The following is a 13,564-nucleotide window of genomic DNA, read 5'->3' as shown; positions in this document are numbered from 1 at the left end:
GTATATGTATACATAGATGTATATTTTGGTAAAAATTTATAAATATATATATATATATATATACCGGTATATATATATGTATGTGTGTATGTATATGTATATTTTGTGGGCAAATATTACAGTGTCGATCGAGAGCAGGGGTCTCAAACTTGCGGCCCCCAATATGATAGCGGGATGTTTTTATCAGGGCTGTTTATGCGGAAAACCCCACCCAAACCTTGGCTTTAGCAGCCCCCCTACTCAATTGGTTCGAGACCCCTGCTCATCAAAACAGTTATCTCATACATTTTGTCAATATTTTCCTTTCTCTGCTTGCTTCTTGTCCGTTTTTTGCTTGAAAATATGGATTTGCATCCTTGTGCAGATGTGTTTGTCGGGACGGTTACGAGGGTGACGGACACTCGTGCACGGCAGTCAACCGCTGTCTGAAGAGCAGCAGAGGAGGATGCCACGTCAACGTAAGATTTCCTAAAAAAACAACATTCTATAAAAAACGATAACTTGCAGTGGAGGAAACTCTCAAAGGGCAGGTATCTTTATGTTGCTGAAGCCGAAACACGTTATTTGGCCATAATTGTACTGCAATAGATTTCTTGCTGTGAAGATTTTTGCTCTACAGTTTCCCAACCTGTGTTGCATGGCATCTGTTTCATGATCAACATTTTGCATTATTATCTGCTAAACAGATACTGCAGATAAATCATTTGGCATATAGTAATAAGACATCCAAAGTCAGGCCAAGGGTCCAGTTACGGCCAGTGATCAAAATTTTACTGGCCCGCGATGTATTTCATAAAATTAACAATAATTGGCGATCCAGTAATGTTAAAGGCAGTATAAAATAAATGTGTACATCAATAAAAAATGACCATTTTACCATACGACGGCAGTCGCTCTTTGGCCACCTTGCCCTTGGCTTTCTGTGAGAATTTTAGCAACATAGCCACTGTAAAAGACAAAATAGAAAAGTTGAATGTGATGGCCGTGATCCCAGGACAAGTGGAAATTTTAGTATACATCGAAATCCGAAACAATTCCGTCTGCCTAATTTGCCAAGTGACTGGTGTTTTCAAAAGATATGTTATGATGAGGCACTGCTATAGCTAACTGGAAACGAAAGCTGTGAAAAGGTAAAGCAACTGGAAGCTGTTCTAACAACACAGCAACGCTTTCTCATGAGACCCCGCGGGTCAAACGAAAATGCAACAAAAGCGAGCTACAAGGTTGCAACGCTGATTGCCAAGCACTGCAAACTTTTCACGGAGAGTGAATATATTAAAGACTGTTTAGTAGTCGGCCCTCACACATTTTCAGCTTACCAAATTTGGCCCGTTTTCTGAAAAGTTTGTACACCCCTGTGATAAATGATCCCTTGTTTTTCGTAGGGTTTGCGTTTCAAAAAAGTTCCGCGATAGTTAAAACCCACAAAGTAAAAACATTTATTTATATATTAGATATCAGTCTCATATACTACTGTACATACTACTGTAACAAAATAACATCTATAGATCTACAAGTAAACACACAGAACAAAGAATTGTTGTTGAATGAATGATCTTCATTGTCGTCATACAAACGTAAAACAAATATGGATGGCTTCTCCTTTCAGTGCATGAAAGCAATTTAGAGATTGGCTGGCTAGCAGCACGCTAGCATCCGGTGCCCTCTGATTGAGCCAGGTCCCCGCTATGATAGAACATTTTCCCACGACTTGTAGCTCCAGGTCATCTGTTATGCATAATGGATCTGGCGTTGGCTAGATACAAGCTTGGCAAAGGTGGCTTGTTAGCGTTGTTACGAAAATTACCAGTAGGTTGGACCAACAGCCTTGCTATTTCTTCTTCTTTCAAAAGCCACCTTAGTTTCTCCTGGACCTGATAACAATCTACAGAGCACCTGGTGGTGATCAGCATGTATTTGAGCTTTCTGAATCTCTTCAAGAATCTGATTACATTAAGGAATTTCTTTTTAATGTACAAGCCAATTAATTACGAGCTCTCGCCGTGCTTCGCAGTCTGTTTTGGGTGGACGTATTGACTTTTCTGTTTGACTGACAGCATACACCAGCCTATCACAGTCACCCCCACCCAACACACAAACACAAAAAGCCTTCCGCAACATGCCACTATTGTAGCATTTGCTGTGTGTTGTCTGCTGCAAAACACATTGCACAATCCAAATCCCCAAAGTAAGTAAAGCGTGATACAGCAATTAATTACTGTTTTTCTCCTTCTTACAGTCTCTGAAGCATGATCTTTTGTTTCTCATGAATGAACAATTATGAAAGCCTTTATTTAACACATAATTCTGTAGCCACATCACAACTACTGTCCATATATCTAATTTTGGTGTGTATTTTGCCCTCCCGCTAGGCTGAGTGCGTGTACTTGTCTCCGGGCAACGTGTCTTGCGTGTGCGTGGAAGGTTGGACTGGCGACGGGCGAGTTTGCGTGGCGATTAACAATTGCCTGACGGAAACTCGAGGGGGCTGCAGCCAAAACGCCGACTGCAACCATATTGGACCCGGACAGGTTCCAAATTAACTTTTTTCCTCCCCATTTTGTGTCATATGTGTCTATTCTAAATAATGCATCTTTAATGAGTGATCCCTAACTGGTGCTATATCATAACAGTGGTCCCCAATCATGTCTGTTATAGCATTGGTAATAATGACAATAATAACAATAACTAAAATGTCTGTATGTCATTAGAGAATCAACTGCGTTGAATATTTCCTAAAAAATATTTTTAACTTGTCATTTAACTTAAAAATCTAAAACATTTTCTGCTGGTCAGGGTTTTTTGGCTGAAAAAAATAATTTCCAAATAAAATAAATACTGTACATAGATAAATTAATACATTAATTAATATAATGCATAGATAAGCTTGAAGGGACATTATGTATTATTATTTACCGCCTCATAGTGGTAAAAAAAATCTATGCATATGAAATAAAGGCAAAAACACAAACTATCATATACAATTGATCAAATACTTTAGGGTTGAGATATTAGATAGATAGATAGATAGATAGATAGATACTTTGTTCATCCCCGAAGGGAAATTCACATTTCCAGCAGCATCCCTGAGCTGAGAACAATCGAGAACAATCGAAAATAACACGGGAGCTGCTGGAGTGGCTGCCATTCGTGACGGCGCCGGAAGAAAAGATTCAATTTGAATCATTAGCATTTATTTTATACAACAGGAGCCTCACATAAAGGGAGCAGACATAACTTTACGCAATCTTGCTGCTAAAACAAAAACCGTGCAAAGGCGTGCAAAAAATAAGAAAAAAAGTTTTGTCCCTTTGATTTTCCGTAGTTTGTAATATTCCTTGTGTTTTTAGCACTCATTTTGAGTCAATTACACTATACAGTGGCATCTAGTGGTCAAGTATTACGCACTGCTCTTTTGAGCTCACTGAATTTAGCCCTCACTCCACCACAACCTTTACAATAATTCCTAAATTATTCTTAAATTACATAAATAATGTGGTATCACATACTATTGCACGAAACTGGGGAAATATTTACCTTGTGAATTGTACTTTTTTTCTTTTATTGCTGCTGCTAAATTTGATTGCACTTCCTTTTATTGCACTGTTTAACAATGCACGGTTATTTTGAATTGCATTATTATTATTATTATAACGTAGGCCAGTTTTTCTAAGCACAATGTTGTAATTATTATGTCTTTGCCATACATCCTGATAATCTTCATCTTTTTTTCTCTTCAAAGTCTTCAGTATAAGTTTTACCCTGGAGTGCCATGTCTAATCTCTTTGCATACAATGTTTCACAACGTAGATATCAATGACAATAAACATCTATTCTAATCTATTATTTTCAATTATATATTCTGTTAAACATCAAATGTTCTGCATTTATATAGCGCTTTTCAAGTCAATGAAGACCTACCAAAGAGCTTTACATTGTGCTTCACACTTTCCCTTTTAAGTACACTAACCAGGGGTCAGCAATAAATGATTGGTGAAAAATTAATGCCATTAATTGCGAACAATTAATGGAATGGTTGCTTAAACTCATAAATCCATTTATTGCAAAATTTTAATAATTATCAATTATTGCGACCCATTAATTGCGAAAATATTCGGGTTTTTTGTTAGTCGATTGTGTCAACAAACGTGCAAATTTTCACGCCGCGCGAGCATTTCGTATGCGGTCAAGGTCACATACACGCACAATCGGGACAGTGCATGCATACGCGTAAGCTACCGTGTTTCCCCCATTATAAGACCCACCCTGAATATAAGGCCCAGCTTTTTATGAGAAATGAAATTCAACCTTCCTGCAAATAAGAGGCTCATATTACCTATGAAAACCGTAGATATCAACGTTATTTAACAACGGCAATGCTTTTCTAAGAAATTTTTAGCGAAAATTTATTACTTTTGCACATATTTTTATTTCAAAACCCCAATTTTTGACGATGATTTTGAAGTAAGGCCGGCCTTATATTCGGGGAAACACGGTAGCTGTACGTACGTAGTGTGGTTCCAAAGCAGCTTTTTATTGGTCGGGACAAAATCGGGCTTGTTGATTGGCTCACAATTTGCCTCAAGCACGTACGTCGTGGATGCACATACGCACACGTTGTACACCACTACTACTACGCTGTATTGATTGTAATCTTCGCACGGTTATGGGACCGAAGGAAAAAATGGTTAGAGAGTACTTCACGCAGATTGATGTCGTCAACGGCAAATGGCGCTGCTCATGTGGCGCCGACCGCATCCAACGGCGCAACACCGGTTGGAGCAATTAAATTACCAATTAATGGCTAGAAATCCAATAAATACCCATTAATTGGCCTTGCCGCGAAAAAATTAACATTCATTTTTTCGCACTTAAATATTAATTTTTTTTCCAAAAATCAATTACTGATGACCCCTGACACTAACTCACCGATAGCAGCGTCAGACATGCAAGGCAACTACCTGCTTATCGGGGGCATTAGTGATTCAGTGTCTTGCCCAAGGACACTTTAACATATAACACGGAGGAGCTGGGAATCAAACCTGCGACCTCATGATCCCAAGACGAGCGCTTTACCTACTCTATTCTATTCTATTCTATTCTATGTGTTTCTGCAGAGCGAGTGTGTGTGCAAAACGGGTTACATGGGAAACGGTGTGGATTGTGACCTTGTTAATCCCTGCTTCAACAAAAACGGAGGCTGCCATGACTTGGTAATGGTCAATATCATGAAAATGATCATTAGCATCGTTCTGGGCTTTTATTTCATCATGTATACAGTGTGATAAGATATCTAATTGCCTTTAATAAAACATATGTGGCACCATGGGGTTTGTTTAAACTCATTTTCAGGCAAAGTGCGAGCAGACGGAGGACGGCAACCGCACATGCACCTGCCCGGACGGCTATGGAGGAGACGGAACCATCTGCTATGGGACCTTAATGGAGGTCAAAACATGACAATTATAATGTTGTTCATCTATATCAGGGGTCGGGAACCTATGGCTCGCAAGCCAATTATGGCGCTTTTCATGAGTACATATGGCCCAGCGATAAAATTGTATACAGTCAAGTTTTCTTTATTCCATTTCAAATAAAAAATGTGCATTGCCAATTGTCAAACATGCAAATTCAAAGCAATTTTAATAAGTGATCCAGTTCAGTCAACTATATATTGGGTACAGTCTCAACTATAGTATACAGTGAAGGTATCACACGAACAGGCCCCATTTTGGCTATATGTCACTAAAGAATACTATATATGGAAGCCCAGTAAACAATGTATGTTCACTGTTGAGACACTTTATGACCAAAACCCACACAACAAACTTTAAACTCCTGAAATCTCTTGCAAAGAACCCAGAGTAATTTGATTGGGTAAGCGGTATGGGAGGGGCGAAGCTATGCACACACACTATTTCTCGCCTAGTGCCATCTGCACCATGGGTAAATACATTGGTATCCTTCATGTTTGCAGTATTTTGTTACATTTAAAAAAAATGCTCATACCTTGTTGGTCAAAAAGAGCATCAACACTCTTAAGTAACTGTAGGAGGGAGACAAATCTATGTTGTTGTGGGACATTATTATTACTTTATCATCAAAAAAGCCACATTTTAACACCCAGCATCTTAGAGCCATTTTATTGTTAAGGGTGGGGGAGCTATGTACACAGCACGGTCTGCACTGAATGAAAATTTTTGGTATTCTCGTTTGCAGTATTTGGAGACATTTTAACAAGAGAACTTTGCTCGCACCTCATTTTGAAACCATTATTTAGGACAAAAGTGATGGAATGAGCATCAACACTATTAAGTAACTGTGGGAGCGAGACAAATTGATATTGTGTAGGACACAGCTCTCGTATTATCACACTTTTATCAAATAATCAAACATCACAACAGTAAAATAAAATGCAGGCGCTTAGCCTTTGGCTGGATAGCGGGTTTGGCGGTTTTGTTTAATATTGTTTCAAAATATATGGTGTCTCTTTCAAAGATGTTTTTAAAATATTTTGCTTTTATGGATCTTTGGGTCAAAAATGTTCCCGAACCCTGTTCTATATACTAATTTATCCATCCTTAGGTAGTAAACTTTATGTTTAACTCTTGAATGTGAGTATTTGTGCCTGTTTTTGTAGGAGCTGGACATGAACCCATTGCTGGTCAGCCTGTACGGAATGATCCATGTGAGTAAAAACTAGTGTTGGGTGTGTAACTGAGAAACAGTAAATAGTTAAAGTCACTAGTTACTTCATTTAAAAAATAACTCCCCGATTACTGACACCAAAAAGTACTTTGTAACTCTGAAAGTAACTATCTAGTGTTTATTTAATTCATACTCTCGGACCCTCTAAACCAAATGATAAAAGAAATAGAAAAAAACCATGTTCACCAACCTTTAGAATCAGGGAAGCATTTATAATTCTTTGCTTGTTGAATCTTGAGAGCTTGCATGCCGAGTTACTCCATATCTATTTTGTCTCTGGGCTTCAAACCCGTTCTCCCTTTGCGGGCACTGTCCATGTTATTATCCCTTTTTTGCATATTTTGTTTTTGGTGCCTGATTGTTTTCATCTACATCGAATATTCATGCAGCTTCCAGTTTGCCGTTCTTCTGCCGCTCACTTTTAGCTTGAAGTCGGTAGTATAGTATAGTATGTTTTCTTTTTTTCCCCCAAGCCCGGAGTATTGCAAAAATAATCTTACACATAAAAAGACCGGAATTTTACCGATAATTCTGTCAGGTGGATGTAAATGAGGAGCTCAGAGTTCTGTACTCTGGGCTGCGCTTTAAAAAGGAGCCGCCTCAACTGTATGCAGCTTTACTTTTGGTTGAATATAAGCATGCCTCCCCTCGCAGTTCTTGTATCTAGTAGATCAACGGCTGTACAGTATGTGATATTGTTACATATTCAGGTGTATTTAGCCATCGAGGCCACTGTAGTTCACGATCTGCATGAAATAAGTACTGTATTTTCCAGACTAGCCATGGAGTATAAGTCGCACTAGCCCAAAAATGCATAAATACAAAGGAAAGAACACATGTAACTCGCACCTGGAGTATAAGCCGCATATTTGAGGGAAATATATTTGATAGATTACAACACCAAAAACATACATGTAATCTTAAAAGGCAATTTATAAAATTAAAATAAAATAGAGAATAACAGGCTAAAAAAGTGTACGGTATACGAATGCTACATGATGTCTAGTAATGTCAGTATGACGTAAAATATTAAGTTATTCAGATAACACTAGCATGAAGGACATGTTCATCAAACTCTCAGTTACACTCTAAATCACGAAATCCAATGAAATATTCATCCTCTATGTAACTTTTACTGGTAAACAACTCGGGAGGTAGACAATGCACTGTTTCCTCTTGCAACTTCTTTGTCGCTTATGTCAGACTCATCGCTAGCTGCTACTGCTACTCGATTAACGTTTTCAGCAGCATATTTCACAATTTCCTGCTTGAATATGAATATGATTTTCTTTTCAGTGCCATTATTTGTTCAGCTCTTCTCAGTTGTAGTTTATAAATTGTCGGAGTAGTGGCAAAAATAAGCACCCCCACCCACAACAGGCCGATGCTGAAATCATCAACATAGGCCTAGAGTGCCTTCTTGCATTTTAATGTGAAAACAACATGTGAACTGATATACCGGTAATAAAAATGTAAAACTTACCGATCCGATAATTTGTCTCACCGAAGTAGAAGTAGCATAGCATATCAGGCAAAACCATGGAAAAAAACGCAACTTATAATCCGAAAAATACAGTAGCTAAAAAAATGCTGTGACTCACCATGAAGTAACATCAATTGAGTTACAAAATTTTATGATTTTGTGTTACTGTATTATTACTGTAATATTGAGTTCCGGGAATACGTTATTTTGTTCCGCGTTAGAGCCAACAATGGTTGGTAATAACGCCGTTATAAATAACGTTTTTACGTAACAGTAATGATCTAACAAATAATTTCTCCACTGTCACAGTTACTGACAGCTAAAAGCAAAGCATTACTTTGGCTGCAGAATGACAACAGCGATGTGGCCTTGCAAACCTGACTGTTCAGTTGCGCGATTTTCCAATCTCTTCTGAGTTGGTTGTTACCTTCGTTTTGGATCATGTCACCATTCAAAATAGCGACTACCTTACAGTTAAATAGCAATAATGAATTTAGTATTTACTAAAGTGCCGAAAGAAAAGGCAGATGAGGGCTGAGCCCCGAAAAATGTTATATTTCTTGCACTTCAATTTTAAAAATAAATCTATTGCTGGTGAGGTGCAACAAATATGAGAGAATTCTATATCATAACTACCTGTGCGTTTTTCTCTATTCAACTATGCTGAGAAAATGTCCAATTTTTTGTCTTACGACACAATTTTTTTTAGGTAATGGAAATAGTTACATTCCGTGGTAACAGGTTACTTTTTCAATAGAGTAATACAGTTACTAATTCAGTTACAATTTTGAATAGGTATTGAGTAACTACAACTCATTCCTTTTTTCAAAGTAACGTGACCAAAACTGGTCCCGACACTGCACATGCTCTATGGCATCAGCTTGGATTTGACTGGACAATTCTTCACATGGTTGTGTGTATGTGTTAACAGAGGTACCCTCAAACTGCAGAGGACCTAAGTGGCAACCTCACCGTCCTGGTCCCGTCCAGAGCCGCATCGCGCAACATGAGTGACACCGAGTTCACCTTCTGGACTACGCGACATCACCTCCCATACTTGCTACGGTAACGCAGAGACCAAGGCTTTTAGATATGCGGCCCGCGGGCTGGATCAGTCCTTCTGAGGGTTTCAACCCGGCTCGCAAGACAACAAATGACAAAAGCAGCGCGAGAGAAAAATGAGCTGCAGTTTTAAATATGTCCACTTTATATCCCCAATGCCAGGCGCCAGTCCGAAGCAACTTTTGCTGCATTCCTTTCTCTCTCTCTCTGGCTCTCTCTCTCTCTCTCTCTCTCTCTCTATCTCTCTATATTTTCTCAATCCCTCTTTTCTCTTGTTCTTCTCCTTTTTTCTCTCTTTGTTGTTATTTCCAATGGACCCAAACACAGGAAGCAGAAAACTCACAGCACTCAGAAAATGATTGTATTTAATCACAAAGATGGTCGATAAAGTATCAAACGATCAAAAACAACAACAAAACTCTCTGAATCATAAAATAATAAAACAAACCTTAGAAAGCAGTACCAACTGGAAAATGTGATGATGATAAACGAAGTAGAAATGAAAATCACCCAACACTGAAGGCTGTCCCAAAATGTCCTTCATAAGGGGCCGGTCACACAGCCGTTTGCGGCTGAATCACGGCTAAAATTTTGCGTTTTTTTCTTGCCCGTGGTTGCCTGCGATGGAAAATGCGCAAAATTGGCCAACCCGCTGTTCATCGGTGTTATGCCCGCTAAACAGACGCCGGCGACTGTTCCGCTTTCTCATCGCGTCATTTCTGCGTCATTTTCTCGTGTGGACCATGGGTATAAAAGCTCCCGAGCCGGTGTTGTGCCCAAATCAGACTCCTATGCAACACCCCCACGCCCCCGCGTGAACGCGCATTCTGCTGCGATCGCTTTTGTTGGAAGCGAGCATTGACGTTGGTGACTTTTTCATCCGCGTTAACAAACGCATTTTGTAGACTACGATCGCACTTTATTGTTTAAATAAGAGCGTTATATAGACTAGGATCTCCCAATTGTTATAATTAGCTCGCTTTATAGTTTTAATAAGCGTTTTATATAGAATACGATCGCTTTCGTTGGAAGCGCAGCAGAATGCGCGTTCACGCGAGGGGGGGGGGATTTACCGTTCGATTACGTTCACAACAAAAACAAAGACGGAATGGTTTAAGTTGTATTACATTTCCAACAAATGCAAGACGAATTGGCTTTGGTTATATGTTCGCCATTACATTCCCTAAAAGTGAGATAAAACGAGGTTAAAGTGGTTGTAGTAGCGAGGGGATGCAAATCTCGGCAGGGATGCATTTCTCGGATAACACCGGGCTGTAGAAATCATAACCGCTCAAGACACAGTCCCGTGAAGATCAAGATTTCAAGCTATGGCATCATTTTTATTTTATTATCTTGAAAAGAAATGTCAAGAAATAAAAATGGATTAAGACGAGGTCACTACGCTGACGGGGATCCATGTTCACCCCCTTGACGTCTCGAGCACAACTGACGTGTGCTCGGCAAATCGCGCTGTATATATGCGGAGAAAGGCGTTTGACTGTCACATGCGTAACACGCTAATTTCACGTAATAACACCGTGATACAGGCGCAGAACATGCTATTACCATGCTCCACCCACGATTACCCGCTGAAATTTCCCGTCCTACCCATGTGTAACCACGCCCTGGCCGGGGCCAGAGCACGTCGTTCCGCGTCATTTTCGCGTCATTACCTCGTGTTGACCACGTGCTCAAACTTTTGAGCAGCTCAAAACTTTTTCGCGCGGCCAACCGCGTGTGAATTTCCGACCGCGAGTAAAGCACTGCTGTATCTCGTCTATATGGCGGTCTCAAAACGTCCAACAGCGCCCAACAGCGTCTGCTTCACGGCCAGAAATTTCTGGCCGTGGTTCAGCCTCGATACGCTCGTGAAAGGCTGTGTACCCGCGCTCTGAAGAATTGAGCAGCGCAAAACTTTTTCGCGCTGCCACCCGCACGCGAATTTCCGACCGCGTGTTAAGCACTGCTGTATCTCGTCTGTATGGCGATCTCAAAGCGTCCAATAGCGTCCGCCTCACAGGCAGAAATTTCTGGCCGTGATTCAGCCGCAAATGTCTGTGTGACCGGCCCCTAAGGGTGAGGCTAATTAGGGACAGGTGTGGGGTGATTGGATATACCTGTCCTATTTAAATAGAATTAGGCACCCTCTGATGGACGGAGGCACGCCAGATCTATGACTCTTTCTCTCTCTCTCTCTCTCTCTCTTGTTCGATCTATGTCTCTTTCTCTCCCTCGTTCTCTCTCTCTTTCTCTCTCTCTCTCTCTCTCTCTCTCTCTCTCTCTCATTCTCTTTCTTTCTTTTTCTTAATCTACAAAGAGCTGCCAGGATTATTTTTTTTCTGCAATGTGGCCCCTGAGCTCAAATGAGTTGGACAGCCCTGCCATTAACACTTGCCCAGATTTTATTACCAAAAACACACACACAATATTAATCTTGCTCGTTGGCCTTGGGGTTGAGCGCCCACCACGAGACTAGGAGGCTGCAGTCATACCTAAGACTTCCAACATTGGTACCGATTGGCGCTCAGCATTGGGGGTTGGATTTGGGGGATTTGGTCACCTAATTACTTGTAAACATTGGTATGAAACAAAAACATGACGATTCTTTTCTGTGTGACCTCCTGCATTTAGGTCTCATTTCCTGCCTGGCATTTACTCCATAGAAGACATGGAAGGCATGATTGGCCGCAAAGTGGCCTCCATGAATGAAGCCATCCAATGGGAGATCAAAAACAGCAGCAAGGTATGCTAGCATTAGCAACAGCAGTTATTTTGTGCTTGATACAATCCTAGTTGAAGTTAAGTGGCACAGAAAATGGATGGATTAATGGATAACCTATGAGATAAAATTCCTTGCATATGAAAAGATTACACATTTTGAATCCCAATAAAATATTTATGGAATGACAATTTTCCATTCCTTTATTCCATTCATTTTGGGTTCCCAATTAGGGATACTGTACCTTTAATAGGCTGGGACCACTACCTAGTAACAGTAGTCACTTTTGTATTATGTTTATGTTCAATTTGTATGCATTTTTTCATTTGTTTTTGTTTAATTTCTGAATTATATTTTGATTGTTTGTTTGATTGTGATTAGCGTTGGCAGCGTTGCCCCACAGATTAGAAGTTTTTCTTTGGCTCCTGCTTTCTTGTTTATAACGCATTCAAGTTCTGTTTTGTGCTGTTGCAGGGAATCCTAATCGGTGATGCTGCAGTGTTAACTCGGAACCTGCCGGCCATCAATGGCTTCATCCACGTAATCGACAAGGTGAGCTAGCATGCTAATGGCTCATCAACACAAAGTGGTAAATTAAAAAAAAAAACATTCAGTCAAAAATTTAAAGCCAAATGTGTATCAATCTACTTGGTCAGAAAATATTCTACAATCTATTTGTTCCTCCTTTTAGTAAACACAAAGCCACTTAAAAAATATAGTCAGCAACCCCAAAAAGTTAGCTTTGGCAAGTTAAAGCCAAGACGAGAATGTAAGTATAGGTTTGACTAACTTTTGTATGCATAGAGATTGCGCTACCGTCAAGTCATGTTTATTTGTATAGCATCAGAATATATTTTTCTTTTGTTTGATAAAACAGCAACATCACACAAAAATATCTAAATGAAGATTATAACCAACCCTAAAAAATGTTTGAGTGTGTAACTCTAAAGCTACTTGACGGATGTGAGTATCAATGGCACAATTGCACAAGCAGTTTAATTGCTTTAATTGCTTTACCATCTGACCTTATTCATTTGTGTCAGTGAAAACGATACACAAACGGATATTTTCGCTGTCATGTTAAAGAATATGTGTAGACATAATTATTTTAAAATCGTTGGCAGAGGGAAGCTATCCTCTCCTCTACCGGGGTAAATGCACAGGCGCGGAGCTAGGGGCAAATAGTATGGCTCTGCGTCTCTCACCGTGGGCAGCTCCAGAGTGGTAGAGAGAGAAATCTCTCAAGAAAGGACTGGTATCAGAGACCAAGTGGTTTTGTGGAGTGGGTCTGACTATGTGTAGTCAGAACTGCTAAACCTCACGCACCCAGGGACCCTGTTGTCTGGGGCTTCAAGCCCCTGGTAGGGTCACCCATGCCAAACAGATCCTAGGTGAGGGGCAGGCGAAAATGAAATGAAATGATCTGCATTTATATAGCGCTTTTCAAGTCAATGACTTCCCAAAGCGCTTTACAGTGTGCTTCACATTTCCCAATAGCGGCCGTGCAGCCATGTAAGGCGCTAACCTGCTTATTGGGGGCATTAGGGGTTCAGTGTCTTACCCAGGGACACTTCCACATGTAACATGGAGGA

General features: G+C 40.1%; 1 protein-coding gene across 1 annotated transcript in view; it reads left to right on the top strand.

The window, feature by feature from the left end:
* The window catches only part of stab1 (stabilin 1), a 126,129-nt gene that overhangs the window by 42,274 nt on the left and 70,291 nt on the right, over positions 1-13,564 (top strand). Inside the window, exons 23-30 of the mRNA XM_088337594.1 lie at positions 365-458; positions 2,373-2,531; positions 5,118-5,213; positions 5,353-5,448; positions 6,641-6,688; positions 9,123-9,256; positions 11,885-11,996; positions 12,447-12,524. Of these exons, the coding sequence (XP_088193720.1) occupies positions 365-458; positions 2,373-2,531; positions 5,118-5,213; positions 5,353-5,448; positions 6,641-6,688; positions 9,123-9,256; positions 11,885-11,996; positions 12,447-12,524 (817 nt within the window). The remainder of the gene's footprint in view (positions 1-364; positions 459-2,372; positions 2,532-5,117; positions 5,214-5,352; positions 5,449-6,640; positions 6,689-9,122; positions 9,257-11,884; positions 11,997-12,446; positions 12,525-13,564) is intronic.

Source organism: Urocampus carinirostris, chromosome 6 (assembly GCF_059441175.1).
Source record: "Urocampus carinirostris isolate Australia breed hairy pipefish chromosome 6, RoL_Ucar_1.0, whole genome shotgun sequence".
In the NCBI taxonomy this organism is placed as follows: Eukaryota; Metazoa; Chordata; class Actinopteri; order Syngnathiformes; family Syngnathidae; genus Urocampus; species Urocampus carinirostris.
Note: the sequence above shows the minus strand (reverse complement) of the source record. Positions and strands in the feature narration are given on the sequence as shown.